The 11,376-nt window shown below is 41.8% G+C and overlaps 1 protein-coding gene across 1 annotated transcript; it reads left to right on the top strand.

Moving 5' to 3' along the window:
• Nucleotides 1-303: 303 nt before the first annotated feature.
• LOC137437073 (U1 small nuclear ribonucleoprotein A) lies at nt 304-9,970 on the top strand. Its single transcript, XM_068131423.2, has 8 exons — nt 304-408; nt 3,235-3,303; nt 3,651-3,823; nt 3,995-4,168; nt 4,418-4,546; nt 6,467-6,555; nt 7,424-7,615; nt 9,471-9,970. Exons 2-7 carry the CDS (start codon nt 3,240-3,242, stop codon nt 7,581-7,583), a joined length of 789 nt encoding a protein of 262 aa, XP_067987524.1. The 5' UTR covers nt 304-408; nt 3,235-3,239; the 3' UTR covers nt 7,584-7,615; nt 9,471-9,970.
• Nucleotides 9,971-11,376: the final 1,406 nt, after the last annotated feature.

Below are 11,376 nucleotides of genomic sequence, written 5' to 3' on the forward strand. Positions count from 1 at the left end.
CGTAATTTCAAATAATCCCGAATAAGGAAAGAGTCTTTGAGTGACATTTATGAGTTCGTCTTTCCTGTTTTTGTCTTTTTACTTCATCAATTTGTTTTACAAACATAAATAGTCGCGTTAAAAACGATGCAGTAGTCGGAGTAGTAGACGGCTGCTTTTTTGAGTTTAATTTATTTCCTGCCTTCCAATAAAACCTTACCTGTGTATTCTAAAAAAATTCAACGTGTGATTTAAAAACGAGAAACGAACTAAAAGTGCTTGAAATAATAAAACAAGAGGATTGAGGAAGGTTGTCGCTTTGTTACAGGAAGCGGAATGCTTTGTCCGCCATCTTGAATGTGTTTGCCAAGTGCCGTGGTTGCGTTGTAATCCATCGCCATCAGCGTCGTTATCTTTTCATTTGAGAATGTGAGTCTTCTTGTGTTGTAGAGCAATACCCAAGGCGTTCATTTTACTGTTATTTTTTATTGTTTTGTTCAATTCAAAATAGTGACCTTTGTCTTTATGGTTGGTGAGTGGACCTACGGGTACGTTAACGGTGACCTCGATTCTGGGAAAGAAAGGAATGATACATTTCGGACACGCACGTTTTCTTTTCGTTGATACGACCTTGTCTTGTGTCGTGTCCTCGCCAACGGACAAATCACAGTTTATGTTCATGCCATTTTGTTCAGTGCAGTGGTGAGGGGTTTACGTGGTCGGAAATAAAATTGTCGGTAAAAGTACTCCAACCCAAACTCCCTCATACTGTTGATATTTTAACTTGTAATGATTATTTTTATTACCTTAACTAGAAACCACATCGGGCACGTAGTGTGTGCGCGTAAAGGGCGGAGCTAGAGCGAAGTCGATGACGCGCGGTCGCCGCGTGTGTGCGTAGCGCGTAAAGGGCGGAGCTAGAGCGCCACCGCCAATCCCCACGCTTCCCGCCTAAAGTGAAGTTGAAAATGACAAAAAAGCGCCTCCAGGAAGGACCCAATATTATATTTTGCGTTCCATTTTTCTTTGTTTTGTTTTGACCCCTGTGACCCTAAATCCCCACCCCGTGGGGCATTAACCGGGGGTCAAATTCCCAAAATCGTAACATTTCCGGCGTCCCCCAGGCTTCCTTGCAGAAACATAGTTTCGGTTTCGAAATGTCTGTATTTGCATTTTGTGGGGTTTTTTGACCCCACCGAAGGGTTTGGGCCAAAAATGATAGTGCTCTCGACAGACAGGGCCAGTTACAATACAATTTATTTTATGTTGTGGGAATAATAAAGGGTTCCTTAACTCTTTGGTTTTTGCTGGGAACGATCATTGTTCAACAATCTGTTACTTGTTCCTATTTAAGTGTTTGCTCCTATGGATGCCTTATAAACAATAGAAGTTTCATTCAGTTTGCCTGGAAAAAATAAGCATAGTTTCGTATTGCTTAGTGGGAAATTTCAGCACTCACAGTTAATATCACAGGGGAGAGGGGCAGCTTAAAGTTGGATCTTTTCTTCCCCCACTAATTCACCCCAGATCCATCTTGTTTGAAATGGCAACTTCTTTCCTGGAAGTCCCGGCAGTGTCCATATGTTTTATACCTCTCCCACCCCCCCTTCCCATGCCTCCCCCCCCCCCAAAGCCCTCTCCCTCCCACAGATCTCTCGATGTCCCTGCTCTCAGATGTTGTGTTTGTGTTCCTCCCCCTCTCGCCCCATCTTGTCTACCGCTCCCCATGTTATATGTTTTAAGTCTCGGTTTGTCTTTCTGTGTGATTAATGTTAGCTCTTTCACGAGCCTCGATCTTGTATGCAAAAAAAAAAAAAAGTGACTTTCCAAACTTAGAACATTTTCCAGGATGTTGTTGATGCACACACACCCTGAGTACAACAACCGACCAGGTTTAAACAAGTTTCTTCGCACAGACACGTCTGTTTCAACGTGTCTATGATGACGATACTTTTCATTACATTATAAATGAGAAATGGCATCTTTTAAAATGATTTGTACAACTTGAGTTTTATTACCTCCGCCACCGAAAGTGGTTGGAGATTATTTTCATCCGTTTGTCTGTTTGTTTGTCTGTGAACAAGATATCTCGAATAGTTGTGTACAGATTCAGACAAAATTTGGTGGACAGGTTGGGTGACTCAGACGAATAGATTCGATTTTCGTGAAGATTTGAATCCGGATAACTTTTTTTTTCTTTTTTCTTTTTTTAAATATAAATTAAAGAGATTCTTCACCATTGAATGATCGGGCCAAAAACGATATGTAGCATGATCTCACCAAAAGTTGTGGATGCATTATGACAAAACTTGGTGGATGAGTTGGATAAGTGACGAGAAGAAGCTGATTCGATTTTGGTTCAGGTCAGTATCTAGATCCGGCCAATCGGTGGATAGAAAATGTAAATTGTTCAGTCTGGCAGCGGTATGCTCTCTACCGAGTGTCGCTCTAGTTGGTATTATTATTATTATTATTATTTTAAAGCGATAACATCTGGTTTTGAAGATTGGAGGTAGCCATCCCAACTTGATAGAATGTTTCTAGCACACCGGGAGTACAACCACCACATTTCACCTGGTTCTGTCTAGCAGTTTCGGAGTGCATAAAATACAGAGCATGTATGTATAAAATTAGCCAGGTAGTTTGTTTTGTACTCTACAAGGTTGTGATGGTGGTGGTAGTTCGTACGCAACCTGGAGCGAGCTACTTGGCTGCATCGCTCTCTGAAGGTGCGGCTGAGCCGCAGATTCAATGCCCCCTGTTACCAGTCAGTTGGTACTCATTCTGCCGACCTCTGAAGGATGACAGGCTGAATCAACCCACCTGGTGTTAATTCTACGGGGGCTCAGACTCAGGACCCTAAGACCTCAAGCCAGCCACCTTATCAGTTAGGCCAGCACCAGGCTTGGGGTTTTAATAAAGATACCATTATAATGCTGTCCATTGCTGGGATCTGCAATACACTTCCCCGCCCCAGGAGCGGTGCTACACGATGACGTTTAAATAGATAATTTTGCATTTTCTCACCGTCCAGAACACCTGCATGTATTTAAAAAGAATTATTGCCGAAAAGCCTCCTGGGTACACAAACTAAGTACAACCACCAAGATTAAACTCATTCCGTCCAGTGATTTAGGAATGCATACAAATCAAACGAACACAAAAGCGAAATTGTATAGTATGTACGAGTATGATTGTGTATGTTCACTTATTGCTGTTTTTATTTCCTACCTGTCCTGCCTGTTCCATTTGAAGACACCATGGACATCCGGCCAAACAACACGATTTACATCAACAATCTCAACGAGAAAACGAAGAAAGACGGTAAGTGGGTTGGCTACGCTGATAGGCAAGTGATGTCAAGTCAAGCGGTGCATGCTGGCCGTTGCCTGCTTCCTGTTATACAGGCGTCTGTGTTTGACTTTGCTTATGAACGGGGATGGACCTTTTGAACTTGGGAAAATATCACATATTATACGTGGGTCAGTTTTCCAGACTTTAACCCCTTACCCTTTAACATATTGAACTGAAACTTGGTAGGGGACCTGTCTTGCAAAGCCATTCTCCCTCTTCTTTTTTTTTTGTTTGTGTTTTTTATTCTTTCTTGGGGGTGGGTTGGCAGGGGAGCTTCTTCTTCACTTACTTTCGCGCACGTGCGTGTGATCTTGCAGAGCTGAAGAAGTCTTTGTACGCAATCTTCTCTCAGTTCGGGCAGATACTGAACATCGTGGCACTGAAGACCCTGAAAATGCGTGGCCAGGCATTTGTTATATTCAAGGAGATCAGCAGTGCTACCAATGCCTTGCGTTCGATGCAAGGCTTTCCTTTCTATGACAAACCCATGGTACTTCCTTCGTACTTTAAACCTTTTGGCGTGTTTGCTGCATTTGGACAGTTTTGTAAATGGTCGTTTGTAACCACCTTTGTCTTTTTGTTTTCCCAGAAGTCTGTTATTGGTCGGCCTTAAGTGGGTTTGTTACGTTTTTACCAGGAACTATGATCCTTTGCCCCACAGCGCATACAATATTCCAAGACTGACTCTGATGTAATTGCCAAGATGAAAGGAACCTACGTGGAACGAGAGAAGAAGAAAGAGAAAAGGCCAAAGAATCCTACAGAAGGTGGTGCGAAGAAAAGTGCCGCTGCCCTCGCTCTGGCACCAGGTGTTGGTGGAACAACGACTGTGCCGGTACGCTCTCCACGTGGAACATGCGTTGCACCTGATGGCAGTTTTATTTTTCATAATTTGAAGATGCAGCATCTGTCTGCACCTTGTCTATCTGCCGCCTGTGGTTGAGCGTGTATCACCTTTTTAAATTATCATTTGCTCGTTTTTTTTTTCTTTCTCCCTCTCTCTACCATCGTTTTAACACTGTTCAATTTAAATTGTACCTCCTTTGGTTTGATAAACTTTATCTGTTCCGTACATTTGTTTCAGGGTATGGCATCACTGGTGCAGCCTCCAATGATGGGCCTTCCAGGTCAAACACCATATTTGGCCCATCCTGGCATGATTCATCCACCTGGCATGGCTCCCCCATCAGGAGGGAGCTTAGGTCCGACCCAGGTAATTATTGGCAGTTCCACCAACTGGGTTGTTACACGTCTGTCAATGTTCATGAAATGTATAACAACGTTGGACATGATGAGATAGCTCGATTGGGAGGAAATTTGATTCCTGCGATACTTGTCGGAATAAACATCTCGCGTTATGAAATGTATCACGAAGGTCGACGAACAACGTGTATCGCAACTATGATAGTGTCTTTCAAAAAGACTAGGTGATCGAAATCACCGGCGCCTGAACAAGGTGCTTTCTTCCTGTCGTAACCCAGGCGCTGCCTCTGCCTCGAGAATGATGCAACCAACACGCTGAACTCGTAAATTTCCTTCTGACATGCATTCACAAAAAAGGAAATTAATAAGTCGAGTTTTAACATTTAATTAGTGCTGAACCTGATGTTCATCAAAGAGTATACGTCCATTTTAGGGAGATCTCAGCTCAACAGTCGGACTAACAAACCTCATTCAACTAGAATAGGGAGATTATTGTGATTCGTCTTGTTCTTTGCGATTTAAAACATTGAAGTGCTGCTCTTAACACATCCCAACACCTTCTCCTATTGTTTATTTGCTGTACATTGGGCCCCACTCAATTTCTAGAAACTCATAACAGTGACAGACATATGAACATAAAATTGAATACAATAAAGGATTTTTTGCATCCTTCCTATCCATTGAGCCGGGTTCGCCGAATCGGTTTCTGTAGTTTCATCCATCAATCCCATTGTTGTCGGCTGTCATCGTATGAAATCTGCTCGGAGAGATGGGGGAATCTGCCTCGATGAACTTGGGAGTATGTGTGGTTGATGGTTGATGGCTATTTTTTCCCCCACTCTTTTTGGAAAAAAATTGAAAAAACGTGAGGGGTGGCGGGGCTTAGGTGTGGGGCATGAGGGATATTGTAATCAGCATCTGTCTGTCACGCTATCTCTTCTCTTCTTAAACGGTTGGGGCAGACATTTGCCAAACTTGGGAGTTATGATCATCACATGGCAAGAAGGTGCGAGAACAGTATCATTTTTGGCCCTGCCTAGGGTCAAAAGGTCTAATATAAAATAAAAAAAATGCAATTGCAGGCACATTTTTGGATGAAACTTTGGATATGCAATCAACATTGGGGGACGCATGAAATATGTTGATTTTTTTTTGGGGGGGGGGGGGGGATCTTACACCTGATTAAGACTTAAGGCCACATGGATCAAAATGGGGAAAAAAATATCTCAAAATCTAATATTGGATCATTCCTTGTCGGACTTTTTACCATTTTTCAACTTTGAGGTGGAAAGCGTGAGTATTTGTGATTGCACGCCATCAACTTTGTTCTCGTTCCCTCATTGTGGTTATGCCCTGCAGGTCAGTATATCTGACCATCTCTGAACTCCATACCATTAATTTATTTTATTGGTAAATATATTATTATATAGCTTGGGGGTGGCTATGGTTAAGGTGTTTGGCATGGGATCTTAAGGTCCTGAGTTGAAGCCCCAGGCCATTCCATAGTAACACCAGGTGGGTCGACTCAGCCTGTCATCCTTCTGAAGTCTTCAAAATGGGTACCAGTTTGCTGGGAGTGAGCCTGTTAGTTATCCTGCGTCGGAGTGGTGACCCGTCCAGGATTGTGCCTGCAGAGGCAAATGGATGCGGGTTTTAATTGCCATATACAATACCTCAAACTTGATTAAAATGAATCGTTAAATGCCAGCCTGATTATAATTGGTAGTTGTATTGTTGAGTGTTCTACATAACCCCGTATCCCATATTAATATTGATGGGTTTTCACATTAGAAGACCTGTATTTGACAGTGAAAGTGAAATTCCATCTTTAACAAATGTTAATGTTTTTATTTTATTTTACTTTTGTCTGGTAATGTTTACGGTGCTGACCATTTCGTTTTGAATATGTTTTGTGCTGCAATATTTGCAGGTTCTTGAGAATCCTCCAAACCACATCCTCTTCTTGACCAACTTACCGGAAGAGACCAGTGAAATGATGCTGTCTATGCTCTTCAATCAGTACGTCAGTTTCTAAGGAAATGGCTTGAGTAGCAATGTTCGTCGATGACGGGATTATTATCTCCTTGCATTTTAAAAGAAACGGAGATGTTGTAATTGGCTCTGTCTGTCCATCCGTCACACTATCTGCTCCTTTACGTTCGGGCAGAAATTCACCAAACTTAGTAGTTATAACCACAAGGTATGAAGGTGCAAGAGCAGTCATTTTTGGCCCCACCCACTGGGGTGAGGTCAAAAGGTAAAATATTCGAAAAATGCAATTACGGGTACATCTATGAACATTGGGGGATGCATGAGATATGTAAGGATTTTTGGGGATTTGTAAATTGACCCACGGTTCATGCCCCAGGACTTCGGGTCACAATGGGGGGGGGGAAATATTTTTTAGCTCATAATTTGATATTGGATCATGCCTGGTGAAACTTTTTGCTATCTTTCAAATTTGCTTTAGATGGGAAGCGTTTTTGCGATGGCACGCCATCAACTTCATTCTAGTTACCTCTGCCACCGTAGGTGAAACTGTGAACAGGATATCTCAAAAGGTTGTGGATGGAAATGAACAATGTGTGCGAAAATTGTGTGAAATTTGGTGGACAGGTTGAGTGTATGACATGGACGAATTTATTCATTTTTGGTGACGATCCTGATCCGAGGGTTTTTTTTAAATTTTGTGAGTGATTCTTCACCATTGACAGATGGGGCCAAAAAAGATACATGGTATGATACTTCAAAAAGTTGTGGACGGATTATGACAAAACTATGTGCATGAGTTGATGAGGTGGCAAGAACGAGACAATTCGATTTTGGTTCAGATCTGGATCCAGATCAACTATCATGACTGCTTGTTTAAACCCCCCTCCCTTTCCAGGTTCCCCGGCTTCAAAGAGGTGCGGCTGGTTCCCGGACGCCATGACATCGCTTTTGTCGAGTTTGAGAACGACGTGCAAGCTGGAGCCGCCCGTGATGCACTCCAGGGCTTTAAAATCACGCCAACTCATGCCATGAAGATTTCTTTTGCCAAGAAGTAACGCAGCTTGCGGAGCCTTCACCATCAAGCAAGGTTTGTTCTGATTTATGTTACGGTTGGTCGTCATTCTCAATGTGGAATTGTGTTTAATCCATCGTTACCCCTCAAGAGCGTTGGTCCATTTAATATATACACTCCAGGGAAAAAAACGAGTGGTCAATTTTTTAACATTTCTTTTTTGGTCATAACTATTTTACCATACATTTAAAAAAACACCAGAAAATACAGAAATAGCTGCACAAATGAGTGTCCCTTCGCTTTCTTTAAATAATCCAGTATTTTGGTCAAACTTCCACAAAGCTTCTTGCATCGAGAAATGTCAATATTGTCCCATTCTTGTTTGACAGCTTCCCAAAGTTGATCAGAATTTGCAAATTACCTTCCAATAACTTTGTGCTGAATTTAGGCCCAAAGATTCACTATGGGGTTCAAATGGGGACTCTGACCAGGCCAGAACATACGTTTCAAGGACTTTTTCTCCAACCACATTTTGGTGGCGTTTGCAGTATGGATAAGGGGCACTATCTTGTTGAAAAATGACTTCTTTGCTTTCATCTTCAGGAAATAACATTTGGAGGCTGGGAAGTAATCCTTTCTCTTATATTTTTTGGTATTCCTTTGCAGTAATTGTCCTTTCACACCTTATCAGCTCACCAACACCAGCAGATGAAAATGCACCACAGACCATGATTCCACCTCCTCCATGCTTCACAGGTGTTGAAATGCACTCAGAGTTTAATTTCTCACCGGATCTGCGAAAGCAACGTTCTGGGGCATCAGTGCAAAGCTGAAATCTTGATTCATCACTCCACAAAACTCTGAAACCAGTCTGAAAAAAGTGCAATCTGTCCTGAATGTTTTTCTCTGATAATCGAGGCTTCTTGGCATATCTTCTTGAAGCAAAACCAGCCTCAGTCAACCTTTTTGTGATGGTTCTTCTGGAAAGTCTTATCAGCAGTTCAGAACTCCTCTGATTGTTTCCACAGGCTTTTCTTTCTTTCATAGAGAACTAAGAATTTCCGTCGCCTGTCATCTTTACTTGCAGCGGCTCTGGGCCTGCCAGATCCCTTCTTCCTTGCAGTAGAACCAGTTTTCTGGAACTGCAGACCGACTCTTCATGGTAGGCAGAAAAATAGGGATGTTTTCCTTCAGGAGCTTGTGGATTTCAGAATGTCTTGCCCGCTTGATGAAGACGAGCACTTTGATTTTTTTTTTAATATCCCCATCAGCATGGACCTTCTTTTTCTTTGGAGGTATTTCTAAATTGAAGCACAAAAACATGATCTACACAAACTGTACAAGTCAAAAATTAGAATTATTTATGCACGGCATATGCACTAAACGGTCAAAAAGTATGACAACACCCTAAAATGCATTGTAAATCTTTAAAAGTATACTTTTAACAGTAAAATGTTTTTTTGTGACACAGAACAACTCAAAATAGTCTTGTCTAACTTTTTATGTGTGAACTTTTGATCTATTTGCCTTACCTGAGATATTGGCCTTTAACGATGAAAGGTGAAAATATGGGAAATTCTTAATTTTCGTTTTTTTTTTTGTTTTTTTTTAGAACAAAACTTTTTAAAACACGAATTTTTTCCTAAAAATAGCTGTAAACTGCGTGGACGGCTTTTAGCTACTGTAACATGAGTTATCAATTTAAACTGGAATATGTACTGTTCATTGATGGCTAAAAAAAACCAGCTTTGCCCATTTTTTTGCCCCCATCGTGTGCACATTTATTGCTGTCGGGTAGGGTGGGGTAAGAAAGGGAAGTTTAAACTATTTTTCTCCGATAGGCAAGTGCAGAATAATGCACGTTTGGTGCAATTCTCTGCAACGTTTGCTTTATAATCATAAAGACTAATCTCTTTGCCTCACTTTGCAGATGAGCACGCTCGGTGCATTGGTAAGTATGACGGTGTCATTTGCACTTGGAGACACCTGCCTTTCTCTACTTGTTTTTAATGAGTTTATTTTCCTGGACAGCATGACATTTTGTTTACACTTTTTATATCGCCATGCTCCAGTTATTAAACGTGTGAAGCCTTGCACCCAGAGTCTGTAAGCAGACATCGCACCTGGAGCTTCTTTTAAGAGAGTTGTGTACGGCACTCACATTGTGCTTTGTTCATTGAGCCAAGAACCCATCCTTCCTCCCTCCTCCCGCCTTTCTTTTTTTGGACTTGCGATTGCATCGAATAAATTCACTTTTAACAAACTCTAGATAATTCGTCTTCCTTTTTGGTTTTTTCTTGCTTTTAACATCGTAATCCGTTGGACATCCTGCTGCGATACAATTGTGTTTTGATTTCCTACGAGTGCCAGTGTTTGCCATTGGCATAGTTTGTACATTTTGTGAAGAATAAATTTAATGGAAAATGCCAATTGTTTTGATTTATTGGCCTCGACCATTCCCAAAGGGATGGGAGAGGCTGTTGTAATGAGTCCGAGTTGGTAATATCTTACTTTATATGCAGTAATATCCGGATTAACGTTGTTTCATTGTAGCGTCATTTGAAATCCAAAACTGTGTACAGTTTTGAAACCATTTATATATTTTTAAAAACTTTTTTTTTTTTTTAATACTAGGTCTAGGCTCATAGAAGAGCTCGGACACAGAACAGATCAAGACACAACATAACAAATGGAACAGCAGGAGAAAGGGGAAACACCAATAGCAGGGAGAAGGTAGACTGAGACGGATAAACAAGGGATGCAGGTAACAATGAGGGTTAGGGGAGAACGCAAGGAGTGGACAAGATGGACACATTTTTGGGAGGGGTGGAGGTGGTTTAACGGGTGTAGAAAAGATCATGGCGTTGCATGGGGGATGACCTGAGATGGTGAAGTCACCCAGTCTCCTTATCAAAGTTGAAGTTTTGTTACCTCCGCCCACAAAGGTGGATGGAGGTTATGTTTTCACGTCTGTCTGTTGGTTAACAAGATCTCTCAAAAAGTTGTGGATGGATTTGGACGAAATTTGGCAGCGAGGTAGCGTATGTGACACAAACGAAATGATTACATTTTGGTGAAGATCCGGATTCGGATCCGGCCAATATAATTTCTTAAGTGAATCTTCACCATTGGGAGATAGGGACAAAAACGATACATACCACGATATCTCAAAAAGTTGTGGACGGATTTGGACGAAACTTGGTGGACCGGTTGGGTGTCTGACAAGGAAGAATCGATTCGATTTTGGTGAAGATCTGAATATGGATTCGGATACGAGATTATTTAAGTATTGTGATTCTTCACAATTGAAGATCGCGATATATCACGTGATATTTTAAAAAGATATGGATGAGTTGGTTCGGTGAGAAGAACAAGCCGATTAGAATTTGGTTCAGGTCTAAATCCAGATCTGGCCTATCATTGGGATACAAAACAAACTGTTCAGCCTGGTTTCTTCCTGCAAACGCAACTTCTCTTCGACAGCCGATGGATCAGGGCGCCATCGCAGCATTCAAGGCTTACTACCTGTGACACGCCCTTTCTCAACTAATCTGAGACAACATGCATTTTAAGGCCATTTTCCCTGCTAGAGCGGGGGTTAGCCTTGCGGTCCCCATGACAATCTTCTCCATTTTGCCCTATTTTCTGCATCTCTCCTTGTTAACCCCCTTGCCCGCATTTCTTCTTCCACCATCTTTAGCCAAGTCTTTCTCGGTCTTCCCCGTCCTCTACTTCCTTCTACATTAACTTCCATCACTCTTCTCAACCAGTCACTTTCATCCTTCCTCAATACATGACCAAACCATCTCAACCTGTTCCTCTTCACAGCATCAATC

Source organism: Myxine glutinosa, chromosome 11, assembly GCF_964187855.1.
Source record: "Myxine glutinosa chromosome 11, kmMyxGlut1.1, whole genome shotgun sequence".
NCBI classification, from domain to species: Eukaryota; Metazoa; Chordata; class Myxini; order Myxiniformes; family Myxinidae; genus Myxine; species Myxine glutinosa.